Here is a 13617-nt window from a genome sequence, read left to right as displayed (position 1 = left end):
ACTCGACAGATTACGGAGACAGTTCTTCTCTCTCTGTCTGTCTGTTCTGACCAGAGTATCTGAGGAGACACAGCCAGTTCTCTCTCTGTCTGAGTTTCTGACAGAAAGTCTCTGAGGGGAGGACAGTTCTCTTCTCTGTTCGTTCTGTATGTCATGGAAATACCCACGGTCTCCTCTGGAGGAGACAGTTCCTCTCTCTCCTCTGTCTGTTCTGACTCTGACTTACTGTTCTCTGTCTGACAGTAAGACAAAAAAGTCCCCTCTACAACTCCACTATTGTCTGCTGAAGAGGAGCAGAGTAAAAGTCCCCTCTACTAACCTCCACTACTGGGCTGCTGAAGAGGAGCAGAGTAAAAGTCCCCTCTACTAACTCCACTATTGTCTGCTGAAGAGGAGCAGAGTAAAAGTCCCCTCTACTAACTCCACTACTGTCTGCTGAAGAGGAGCAGAGTAAAAGTCCCCTCTACTAACTCCACTATTGTCTGCTGAAGAGGAGCAGAGTAAAAGTCCCCTCTACTAACTCCACTACTGTCTGCTGAAGAGGAGCAGAGTAAAAGTCCCCTCTACTAACTCCACTATTGTCTGCTGAAGAGGAGCAGAGTAAAAGTCCCCTCTACTAACTCCACTACTGTCTGCTGAAGAGGAGCAGAGTAAAAGTCCCCTCTACTAACTCCACTATTGTCTGCTGAAGAGGAGCAGAGTAAAAGTCCCCTCTACTAACTCCACTATTGTCTGCTGAGAGGAGCAGAGTAAAAGTCCCCTCTACTAACTCCACTACTGTCTGCTGAAGAGGAGCAGAGTAAAAGTCCCCTCTACTAACTCCACTACTGTCTGCTGAAGAGGAGCAGAGTAAAAGTCCCCTCTACTAACTCCACTATTGTCTGCTGAAGAGGAGCAGAGTAAAAGTCCCCTCTACTAACTCCACTACTGTCTGCTGAAGAGGAGCAGAGTAAAAGTCCCCTCGACTAACTCCCTTTCTGCTGAAGAGAGCCCCTCTACTCCACTACTGTCTGCTGAAGAGGAGCAGAGTAAAAGTCCCCTCTACTAACTCCACTACTGTCTGCTGAGAGGAGCAGAGTAAAAGTCACCTCTACTAACTCCACTACTTGTCTGCTGAAGAGGAGCAGAGTAAAAGTCCCCTCTACTAACTCCACTATTGTCTGCTGAAGAGGAGCAGAGTAAAGTCCCCTACTAACTCCACTATTGTCTGCTGAAGAGGAGCAGAGTAAAAGTCCCCCCTACTAACTCCACTATTGTCTGCTGAAGAGGAGCAGAGTAAAAGTCCCCTCTACTAACTCCACTATTGTCTGCTGAAGAGGAGCAGAGTAAAAGTCCCCTCTACTAACTCCACTATTGTCTGCTGAAGAGGAGCAGAGTAAAAGTCCCTCTACTAACTCCACTACTGTCTGCTGAAGAGGAGCAGAGTAAAAGTCCCCTCTACTAACTCCACTATTGTCTGCTGAAGAGGAGCAGAGTAAAAGTCCCCCCTACTAACTCCACTATTGTCTGCTGAAGAGGAGCAGAGTAAAAGTCCCCTACTAACTCCACTATTGTCTGCTGAAGAGGAGCAGAGTAAAAGTCCCCTACTAACTCCACTACTGTCTGCTGAAGAGGAGCAGAGTAAAAGTCCCCTCTACTAACTCCACTATTGTCTGCTGAAGAGGAGCAGAGTAAAAGTCCCCTACTAACTCCACTACTGTCTGCTGAAGAGGAGCAGAGTAAAAGTCCCCTCTACTAACTCCACTATTGTCTGCTGAAGAGGAGCAGAGTAAAAGTCCCCTCTACTAACTCCACTATTGTCTGCTGAAGAGGAGCAGAGTAAAAGTCCCCTCTACTAACTCCACTATTGTCTGCTGAAGAGGAGCAGAGTAAAAGTCCCCTCTACTAACTCCACTACTGTCTGCTGAAGAGGAGCAGAGTAAAAGTCCCCTCTACTAACTCCACTACTGTCTGCTGAAGAGGAGCAGAGTAAAAGTCCCCTCTACTAACTCCACTACTGTCTGCTGAAGAGGAGCAGAGTAAAAGTCACCTCTACTAACTCCACTACTGTCTGCTGAAGAGGAGCAGAGTAAAAGTCCCCTCTAGTAACTCCACTATTGTCTGCTGAAGAGGAGCAGAGTAAGAGTCCCCTCTACTAACTCCACTATTGTCTGCTGAAGAGGAGCAGAGTAAAAGTCCCCTACTAACTCCACTACTGTCTGCTGAAGAGGAGCAGAGTAAAAGTCCCCTCTACTAACTCCACTATTGTCTGCTGAAGAGGAGCAGAGTAAAAGTCCCCTACTAACTCCACTACTGTCTGCTGAAGAGGAGCAGAGTAAAAGTCCCCTCTACTAACTCCACTATTGTCTGCTGAAGAGGAGCAGAGTAAAAGTCCCCTCTACTAACTCCACTACTGTCTGCTGAAGAGGAGCAGAGTAAAAGTCCCCTCTACTAACTCCACTACTGTCTGCTGAAGAGGAGCAGAGTAAAAGTCCCCTCTACTAACTCCACTATTGTCTGCTGAAGAGGAGCAGAGTAAAAGTCCCCTCTACTAACTCCACTACTGTCTGCTGAAGAGGAGCAGAGTAAAAGTCCCCTCTACTAACTCCACTATTGTCTGCTGAAGAGGAGCAGAGTAAAAGTCCCCTCTACTAACTCCACTATTGTCTGCTGAAGAGGAGCAGAGTAAAAGTCCCCTACTAACTCCACTACTGTCTGCTGAAGAGGAGCAGAGTAAAAGTCCCCTCTACTAACTCCACTACTGTCTGCTGAAGAGGAGCAGAGTAAAAGTCCCCTCTACTAACTCCACTACTGTCTGCTGAAGAGGAGCAGAGTAAAAGTCCCCTACTAACTCCACTATTGTCTGCTGAAGAGGAGCAGAGTAAAAGTCCCCTCTACTAACTCCACTACTGTCTGCTGAAGAGGAGCAGAGTAAAAGTCCCCTCTACTAACTCCACTATTGTCTGCTGAAGAGGAGCAGAGTAAAATTCCCCTCTACTAACTCCACTATTGTCTGCTGAAGAGGAGCAGAGTAAAAGTCCCCTCTACTAACTCCACTACTGTCTGCTGAAGAGGAGCAGAGTAAAAGTCCCCTACTAACTCCACTACTGTCTGCTGAAGAGGAGCAGAGTAAAAGTCCCCTCTACTAACTCCACTATTGTCTGCTGAAGAGGAGCAGAGTAAAAGTCCCCTCTACTAACTCCACTATTGTCTGCTGAAGAGGAGCAGAGTAAAAGTCCCTCTACTAACTCCACTATTGTCTGCTGAAGAGGAGCAGAGTAAAAGTCCCCTCTACTAACTCCACTACTGTCTGCTGAAGAGGAGCAGAGTAAAAGTCCCCTCTACTAACTCCACTACTGTCTGCTGAAGAGGAGCAGAGTAAAAGTCCCCTCTACTAACTCCACTACTGTCTGCTGAAGAGGAGCAGAGTAAAAGTCCCCTCTACTAACTCCACTACTGTCTGCTGAAGAGGAGCAGAGTAAAAGTCCCCTCTACTAACTCCACTACTGTCTGCTGAAGAGGAGCAGAGTAAAAGTCCCCTCTACTAACTCCACTATTGTCTGCTGAAGAGGAGCAGAGTAAAAGTCCCCTCTACTAACTCCACTATTGTCTGCTGAAGAGGAGCAGAGTAAAAGTCCCCTCTACTAACTCCACTATTGTCTGCTGAAGAGGAGCAGAGTAAAAGTCCCCTCTACTAACTCCACTACTGTCTGCTGAAGAGGAGCAGAGTAAAAGTCCCCTCTACTAACTCCACTATTGTCTGCTGAAGAGGAGCAGAGTAAAAGTCCCCTCTACTAACTCCACTACTGTCTGCTGAAGAGGAGCAGAGTAAAAGTCCCCTCTACTAACTCCACTATTGTCTGCTGAAGAGGAGCAGAGTAAAAGTCCCCTCTACTAACTCCACTACTGTCTGCTGAAGAGGAGCAGAGTAAAAGTCCCCTCTACTAACTCCACTATTGTCTGCTGAAGAGGAGCAGAGTAAAAGTCCCCTCTACTAACTCCACTACTGTCTGCTGAAGAGGAGCAGAGTAAAAGTCCCCTCTACTAACTCCACTATTGTCTGTTAAAGAGGAGCAGAGTAAAAGTCCCCTCTACTAACTCCACTACTGTCTGCTGAAGAGGAGCAGAGTAAAAGTCCCCTCTACTAACTCCACTATTGTCTGCTGAAGAGGAGCAGAGTAAAAGTCCCCTACTAACTCCACTACTGTCTGCTGAAGAGGAGCAGAGTAAAAGTCCCCTCTACTAACTCCACTATTGTCTGCTGAAGAGGAGCAGAGTAAAAGTCCCCTACTAACTCCACTACTGTCTGCTGAAGAGGAGCAGAGTAAAAGTCCCCTCTACTAACTCCACTATTGTCTGCTGAAGAGGAGCAGAGTAAAAGTCCCCTACTAACTCCACTACTGTCTGCTGAAGAGGAGCAGAGTAAAAGTCCCCTCTACTAACTCCACTATTGTCTGCTGAAGAGGAGCAGAGTAAAAGTCCCCTCTACTAACTCCACTACTGTCTGCTGAAGAGGAGCAGAGTAAAAGTCCCCTCTACTAACTCCACTATTGTCTGCTGAAGAGGAGCAGAGTAAAAGTCCCCTCTACTAACTCCACTATTGTCTGCTGAAGAGGAGCAGAGTAACAGTCCCCTACTAACTCCACTACTGTCTGCTGAAGAGGAGCAGAGTAAAAGTCCCCTCTACTAACTCCACTATTGTCTGCTGAAGAGGAGCAGAGTAAAAGTCCCCTCTACTAACTCCACTATTGTCTGCTGAAGAGGAGCAGAGTAAAAGTCCCCTCTACTAACTCCACTATTGTCTGCTGAAGAGGAGCAGAGTAAAAGTCCCCTCTACTAACTCCACTACTGTCTGCTGAAGAGAAGCAGAGTAAAAGTCCCCTACTAACTCCACTATTGTCTGCTGAAGAGGAGCAGAGTAAAAGTCCCCTACTAACTCCACTACTGTCTGCTGAAGAGGAGCAGAGTAAAAGTCCCCTCTACTAACTCCACTATTGTCTGCTGAAGAGGAGCAGAGTAAAATTCCCCTCTACTAACTCCACTATTGTCTGCTGAAGAGGAGCAGAGTAAAAGTCCCCTCTACTAACTCCACTACTGTCTGCTGAAGAGGAGCAGAGTAAAAGTCCCCTACTAACTCCACTACTGTCTGCTGAAGAGGAGCAGAGTAAAAGTCCCCTCTACTAACTCCACTATTGTCTGCTGAAGAGGAGCAGAGTAAAAGTCCCCTCTACTAACTCCACTATTGTCTGCTGAAGAGGAGCAGAGTAAAAGTCCCCTCTACTAACTCCACTATTGTCTGCTGAAGAGGAGCAGAGTAAAAGTCCCCTCTACTAACTCCACTACTGTCTGCTGAAGAGGAGCAGAGTAAAAGTCCCCTCTACTAACTCCACTACTGTCTGCTGAAGAGGAGCAGAGTAAAAGTCCCCTCTACTAACTCCACTACTGTCTGCTGAAGAGGAGCAGAGTAAAAGTCACCTCTACTAACTCCACTACTGTCTGCTGAAGAGGAGCAGAGTAAAAGTCCCCTCTACTAACTCCACTATTGTCTGCTGAAGAGGAGCAGAGTAAAAGTCCCCTCTACTAACTCCACTATTGTCTGCTGAAGAGGAGCAGAGTAAAAGTCCCCTCTACTGTCTGCTGAAGAGGAGCAGAGTAAAAGTCCCCTCTACTAACTCCACTACTGTCTGCTGAAGAGGAGCAGAGTAAAAGTCCCCTCTACTAACTGCACTATTGTCTGCTGAAGAGGAGCAGAGTAAAAGTCCCCTCTACTAACTCCACTATTGTCTGCTGAAGAGGAGCAGAGTAAAAGTCCCCTCTACTAACTCCACTATTGTCTGCTGAAGAGGAGCAGAGTAAAAGTCCCCTACTAACTCCACTACTGTCTGCTGAAGAGGAGCAGAGTAAAAGTCCCCTCTACTAACTCCACTATTGTCTGCTGAAGAGGAGCAGAGTAAAAGTCCCCTCTACTAACTCCACTACTGTCTGCTGAAGAGGAGCAGAGTAAAAGTCCCCTCTACTAACTCCACTATTGTCTGCTGAAGAGGAGCAGAGTAAAAGTCCCCTACTAACTCCACTACTGTCTGCTGAAGAGGAGCAGAGTAAAAGTCCCCTCTACTAACTCCACTATTGTCTGTTAAAGAGGAGCAGAGTAAAAGTCCCCTCTACTAACTCCACTACTGTCTGCTGAAGAGGAGCAGAGTAAAAGTCCCCTCTACTAACTCCACTATTGTCTGCTGAAGAGGAGCAGAGTAAAAGTCCCCTACTAACTCCACTACTGTCTGCTGAAGAGGAGCAGAGTAAAAGTCCCCTCTACTAACTCCACTATTGTCTGCTGAAGAGGAGCAGAGTAAAAGTCCCCTACTAACTCCACTACTGTCTGCTGAAGAGGAGCAGAGTAAAAGTCCCCTCTACTAACTCCACTATTGTCTGCTGAAGAGGAGCAGAGTAAAAGTCCCCTACTAACTCCACTACTGTCTGCTGAAGAGGAGCAGAGTAAAAGTCCCCTCTACTAACTCCACTATTGTCTGCTGAAGAGGAGCAGAGTAAAAGTCCCCTCTACTAACTCCACTACTGTCTGCTGAAGAGGAGCAGAGTAAAAGTCCCCTCTACTAACTCCACTATTGTCTGCTGAAGAGGAGCAGAGTAAAAGTCCCCTCTACTAACTCCACTATTGTCTGCTGAAGAGGAGCAGAGTAACAGTCCCCTACTAACTCCACTACTGTCTGCTGAAGAGGAGCAGAGTAAAAGTCCCCTCTACTAACTCCACTATTGTCTGCTGAAGAGGAGCAGAGTAAAAGTCCCCTCTACTAACTCCACTATTGTCTGCTGAAGAGGAGCAGAGTAAAAGTCCCCTCTACTAACTCCACTATTGTCTGCTGAAGAGGAGCAGAGTAAAAGTCCCCTCTACTAACTCCACTACTGTCTGCTGAAGAGGAGCAGAGTAAAAGTCCCCTCTACTAACTCCACTACTGTCTGCTGAAGAGGAGCAGAGTAAAAGTCACCTCTACTAACTCCACTACTGTCTGCTGAAGAGGAGCAGAGTAAAAGTCCCCTCTACTAACTCCACCATTGTCTGCTGAAGAGGAGCAGAGTAAAAGTCCCCTCTACTAACTCCACTACTGTCTGCTGAAGAGGAGCAGAGTAAAAGTCCCCTCTACTAACTCCACTATTGTCTGCTGAAGAGGAGCAGAGTAAAAGTCCCCTACTAACTCCACTACTCCTCAACCCTGCTGTTGTCTGCCTTGGGGCACACAGAGGGAGCCGCCACTGCCAATGTTTACACAGTGATGTAGAGAGAGGTGGGAGGATGAGGAAAGAGGGGAGCATCTTCACAGGGACAAGATACTCCGGGGGGATGAAACGATTTCAGAAGTGTGTGTAACGAGAGAGAGGGCAAGTGTGTGTGTGTGTGTGTGTGTGTGTGTGTGTGTGTGTGTGTGTGTGTGTGTGTGTGTGTGTGTGTGTGTGTGTGCACGCTGTGTGTCTATATCAGATGGATGTGTGTGTGTGTGTGTGTGTGTGTGTATATCAGATGGATGTGTCTGTGTGTGACAGTATGTTCATGTAAGAGATTCTGAGTGTGTGCAGGCCAAGTATTCTAGTGTGTGTTTGCCTGGTTGTGTATGTGTGTGTTTTGTTTGTGTTTGTTCCAGTGTGTGTTGCACGGGGGTGATTAAAGAGGATTGGGTCTAGTCCTGGGGGTCTCTGGGGGACTCTCTGCTCTCTCTCTCTCAGCAGGCTGCCAACAGCAGCACTTTTAATAAGAGACTTGTTTAATCCCTGTGTGCCCCCCCTTCCCTTTCCATTCCCTTCTTTCCCACCTACCAACCTTGAAAATCTCCTTTCCATTGTGTGTTTGTGTGTGTGTTTGTGTCCTTCTTCCAGTGAGTGTGTCCTCCCACAGCCTCTGTTCAGATCAACACACTCCACACACACTAACAGCAGGAGTCTGTCTTCTCCCCTTTGACTAATACTATTTACACTAGAGCAGTAGACACAGACAGAGCAGTAGACACAGACAGAGCAGTAGACACAGACAGAGCAGTAGACACAGACAGAGCAGTAGACACAGACAGAGCAGTAGACACAGGCAGAGCAGTAGACACAGACAGAGCAGTAGACACAGGCAGAGCAGTAGACACAGGCAGAGCAGTAGACACAGGCAGAGCAGTAGACACAGGCAGAGCAGTAGACACAGGCAGAGCAGTAGACACAGGCAGAGCAGTAGACACAGACAGAGCAGTAGACACAGGCAGAGCAGTAGACACAGGCAGAGCAGTAGACACAGGCACAGGCAGAGCAGTAGACACAGACAGAGCAGTAGACACAGACAGAGCAGTAGACACAGCCAGAGCAGTAGACACAGCCAGAGCAGTAGACACAGACAGAGCAGTAGACACAGACAGAGCAGTAGACACAGACAGAGCAGTAGACACAGACAGTATATTATAGGGACTAATGTTATCCACAGGGCTCTTTATTATCAGAGTTCAGCTCTATGTATGGAAATAAGCTTCCTCTCCATCTATGCTTTGTAAAAACAATTTGGGTTATATTAATGTGTATTATCTCCTTGTGAACCAGCATGGCACTGCTTGAACAAGACAGCTATGAGAACAATATAAATATGCAAACATACAGGACTTTAATGTTGGGCAGAAACAACGACAGTTCAATCTGTTGTTGCAGAAATCCAAGGATAGTTGTGGATCATGTACACCGATGCATCTTCATGAACCCTTCCCAACAGCGCTATAGCAACACGCTTTACAACAACTACAAGTCTCCAGTCAGCTATCTAACATTTTACATTCACAGTACGCTAACATTTTAACCCTCCACTAACTCTGCTATCTAACATTTTAACTGAGCTTTAACCTTTACATTTTGCCTGTAATTTAACGTATCATTCCCAGCATGCAGCGTTTTCAGTATGCCTCAGCCTTTTATTTTTCTCATCCTCCTTCTGCAACATCAATTAACCCCCATTTTCCACGCACATAGAGCCAATAGGACAGGCTGACCTTTCCCGGAGAAATTGAAATGTGCTTTACATTTATCAACTTAATTAGGTTCACAAGCTGCCGCACGCTACCCTTGATTACACTGTAATTCAATAAGAAAAACATTATTTCAAATGCAAATAGAGGAAAATAATAAAAAGCCCTTCTGCTGGGACTTGCCATTTTCAGTTAGGGACATTTCAAAAGAAAATGTATGACAATGGAGCAACTATGAGGACACTGGTGATGGTAGCGGCCATTTTGGCCCGCTGTCAGGTTCGGTTTCAAGGTAAAAGACACATAGACGCGTGCTTCTGCTGTCATGTCATACTAACTTCACCCTGTCGCTCACAGAGATACCACAGCCCGGGAAGCAGATCGGGAAATTTAAGTGAAGCCATGGCTGTTGTTAACGCTAGTCTCTTCCACTTCAAACACGTGCTTCTCTCCCATCGATCCGTAATACTCACATAACTATAGGTTTCCTTGTAAGATGTGTTGTAGGTTCAAATTCAGCTGTTTAACTGCTGCTTCAATAATGTGATGGCGTCAGAATAAGCCTAAAGAAGACGTCATCACCACCACCCTGTGTGCCCACACACACACCTTGGAGGAGGAAGTGTCACACTCCTGGCAGATCCAGCCGTATCCTGTCTGCTTGGGAGACTTCTTCAGGGGAGGGTCCAGACAGCCAAAGTGGTAGCACAGACAACACTCATCACACCTACAGGAGAGAGAAGAGGTGGGGCAGGTGTCACATACAGTGGAACACGAACACACACACACACACACACACACACACACACACACACACACACACACACACACACACACACACACACACACACACACACACACACACACACACACACACACACACACACACACACACACACACAAAACCATCCTGTGGCGGACTGCACTAGCATCGAATAGTTCACGCGATATGCAACTTTTCAGGGAAGTCAGGAACCAATACATGCAGTCAGTCAGGAAAGCAAAGGCCAGCTTTTTCAAACAGAAATTTGCATCCTGTAGCTCTAACTCCAAAAAGTTTTGGGACACTGTAAAGTCCATGGAGAATAAGAGCACCTCCTCCCAGCTGCCCACTGCACTGAGGCTAGGTAACACTGTCACCACCGATAAATCCACGAAAATCGAGAATTTCAATAAGCCTTTCTCCACGGCTGGCCATGCTTTCCTCCTGGCTATCCCAACCCCGGCCAACAGCTCCGCACCCCCGCAGCTACTTGCCCAAGCCTCCCCCATTTCTCCTTCACCCAAATCCAGATAGCTGATGTTCTGAAAGAGCTGCAAAACTTGGACACGTACAAATCAGCTGGGCTTGAAAACCTGGACCCTCTCTTTCAAAAATTATCCGCTGCCATTGTTGCAACCCTTATTACCAGTCTGTTCAACCTCTTTCATATCGTCCGAGATCCCTAAAGACTGGAAAGCTGCCATGGTCATCCCCCTCTTCAAAGGGGTGACACTCTAGACCCAAACTTCCTATTTCACAACAAAGCCTCCTTCACTCATGCCACCAAACATACTCTCGTAAAAAACTGACTATCCTACCGATCCTCGACCTTGGCGATGTCATTTACAAAATAGCCTCCAATACTCTACTCAGCAAACTGGATGCAGTCTATCACAGTGCCATCCGTTTTGTCACCAAAGCCCCATATACCACCCACCACTGCAACCTGTATGCTCTAGTCGCCAGACCCACTGGCTCCAGGTCATCTATAAGTCTATGCTAGGTAAAGCTCCGCCTTATCTCAGCTCACTGGTCACGATAAAAACACCCACCCGTAGTACGCACTCCAGCAGGTATATCTCACTGGTCATCCCCAAAGCCAACACCTCCTTTGGCCGCCTTTCCTTCCAGTTCTCTGCTGCCAATGACTGAAACGAATTGCAAAAATCGCTGAAGCTGGAGACTTATAGTTCCCTCACTTACTTTAAACATCAGCTATCTGAGCAGCTAACCGATCGCTGCAGCTGTACATAGCCCATCTGTAAATAGCCCATCCAATCTACCTACCTCATCCCCATATTGTTTTATTTACTTTTCTGCTCTTTTGCACACCAGTATTTCTACTTGCACATCATCATCTGCACATCTATCACTCCAGTGTTAATTTGCTAAATTGTAATTACTTCGCTACTATGGCCTTACCTCCTCACGCCATTTGCACACACTGTAAATAGACTTTCTTTTTTCTCTATTGTGTTATTGACTGTAGGTTTGTTTATCCCATGTGTAACTCTGTTGTTGTTTGTGTCACACTGCTTTGCTTTATTCTTGGCCAGGTCGCAGTTGTAAATGAGAACTTGTTCTCAACTAGCCTACCTGGTTAAATAAAGGTGATTTTTTTTTTTTTTTTTAAATAGCAATGAGTTAAGGTCAGTGTCAGAACTGGTAATTAACAATAAACTGGTCTTAAATACCTCTAAAACCAAAAGCATTGCATTTGGTTCAAAGCATTCTCGTAGACCTAAACCTCTACTGGAGATGTATGTAAAGGGTGTGACTATTGAACAAGTTGAAGCAGCTGAACTCCCAGGAGGAACATTGGATGGTCAGTTGTCCTGGTCAAGTCATATTGACAAAACTGTTGTGAAGATAGGGAAGGGCATGTCTGCTTTGTTTTTGACACAAGAATCAACTGTACTAGATATTCAGGCTCTGATCGTTTCCCATCTTGTTTACTGTCTGGTGATATAGTCAGGTGTAGTAAAGAAAGACCTAGCAAAGCTGCAGCTGACTCAAAACAAAGCAGCATGCCTTTAACCGCACAGACAGTACTAACATCAACAACATGCATCATAGTCTTTCATGGTTGAGGAGAAATTGTCTACTTCTCTTCTAAAGAAACATTTGTGTGTTGAAAATGCCTAACCACTTGTATAATCTATTTGCATACACTTCAAACAGACAAACACACCCCGCCAGACAGGCCACTATGGGTTTCTTCACTGTACCCAAACCAAAAACAGATGTAATGTGTCGCTCAGATCTGTACAGAGCCATGTCATCATGGAATGCTCTGCCACCAGAGGTTACAAAGGCAAAAAGCAAGGTCAGCAAAAAACAAGATCTTCAAGGTCCTCAAGATCTACTTTAATGTAGATATGAATAGTGTGTATAGTATTTATATTTTTCTCTTTGTTTCCAATATATAACTCATATTTGAATTGAATGTAATATCTTATGTTGTTCTTGTCTATAACTGTTCTGTACTTTGTCATGTATTTGTACGTTTTGTGTGGACCCCAGGAAGAGTAGCTGCTGCATGTGCAGTAGCTAATGGGGATCCTGATAAACTAAACACACAGTCTAACAATGACAGATCATGACAGGGCAGGTAGTTGTCAGGGATTAGATGATTATGAAATCAAACCACACTGTTACTACACCTTCCCTTGACCTTACACACGTGTCATACTATGAGCATAGCTTTTTGTATAGTTTGGCTAGCCAGACAGCTTTATCATGACAGGGCAGGTAGTTGTCAGGGATTAGATGATTATGAAATCAAACCACACTGTTACTACACCTTCCCTTGACCTTACACACGTGTCATACTATGAGCATAGCTTTTTGTATAGTTTGGCTAGCCAGACAGCTTTATCATTACACACGCCAGTTAACCTTCCTACCATGGTGTCCTTGGGTCAGGCAACGGGGTTTTGCAACCTTACAGTACAGGCAGTAAAAAATGTAATATGAATATCGAATATCACACACATCAATATGGTTTTGTGTGTGTGTGGTGTGTGCAGGAGCGTGCGTGTGCGCGGGTGTGTACCTGAGGGAGTTTTTCTGTGTTGGAAACAGAATGAGACTACTAAAACTCAATTTAGCATTCATGAGATTCCATTGGTTGAGCCTGAATGCCCTTCAGTCCATCCATCCTTCTCTCCCTCCTCACCTTCCAGTCCATGATCAACTAATTATGTCCTAATCAACGTGGGAGATTCAGATCGTTCAATGAAAATCTGAACAACCAGATACCAGCCCAGGGAGATCAATCTGTTCATTCGCTCTTTTCATCTCTATTACGGGAGGGGAAGAGGAGAGGAGGAGGGGGGGGGGGGAGGAGAGGAGGGGGGGAGAGGGACATGGGGAAGGTGAACCACATAGGATGCAGATCGATTTCTGTGCAAATGTCTCATGGATATCTATGCATGATTTAGGCTACCTGAAAGTCCAATAGACATGACTGTACTTGTCTAGGATAGAGAGACTAACACAACAACATATGGAAACATAGCCAGACGTGTATTTAAGTCCCAGTGAAGTTGTGATGACAACTGGTGAAGTTCCGGAGGGTTGAACCCAGCACCTCCTGTCAGAGGAGCCCTTTTCACAGCAACAACTACCAGGAACCGCTATTCTAATTAAAGAACCTATTATGAATAAAGGCCTTAGTCTACTTCACAGACTAATGAGGAAGTAACCCAACCATATGAACATCTCCCCTTGACCCCGTCACACAGGACTGTAGGTGACTGTTGTAAGTGTTGTTATCACAACACATATCGCCACAGCACAGCCACTGTGTTTCTTGAACACATACAGTGGCCTATCTATTCCAGACAGGCAAGGCTATTTCCATTCCCACTATTC

The 13617-nt window shown here is 45.9% G+C and overlaps 1 protein-coding gene across 1 annotated transcript in view; it reads right to left on the bottom strand.

Moving 5' to 3' along the window:
* Positions 1–13617, bottom strand: part of phf14 (PHD finger protein 14) — an 88937-nt gene that overhangs the window by 6707 nt on the left and 68613 nt on the right. The window contains exon 19 of the mRNA XM_038966185.1: positions 9588–9705. Coding sequence (XP_038822113.1) covers positions 9588–9705 — 118 coding nt within the window. The remainder of the gene's footprint in view (positions 1–9587; positions 9706–13617) is intronic.

Source organism: Salvelinus namaycush, chromosome 27 (assembly GCF_016432855.1).
Source record: "Salvelinus namaycush isolate Seneca chromosome 27, SaNama_1.0, whole genome shotgun sequence".
Lineage (NCBI taxonomy): Eukaryota > Metazoa > Chordata > Actinopteri > Salmoniformes > Salmonidae > Salvelinus > Salvelinus namaycush.
This window is presented reverse-complemented; position numbering and strand designations above follow the sequence as displayed.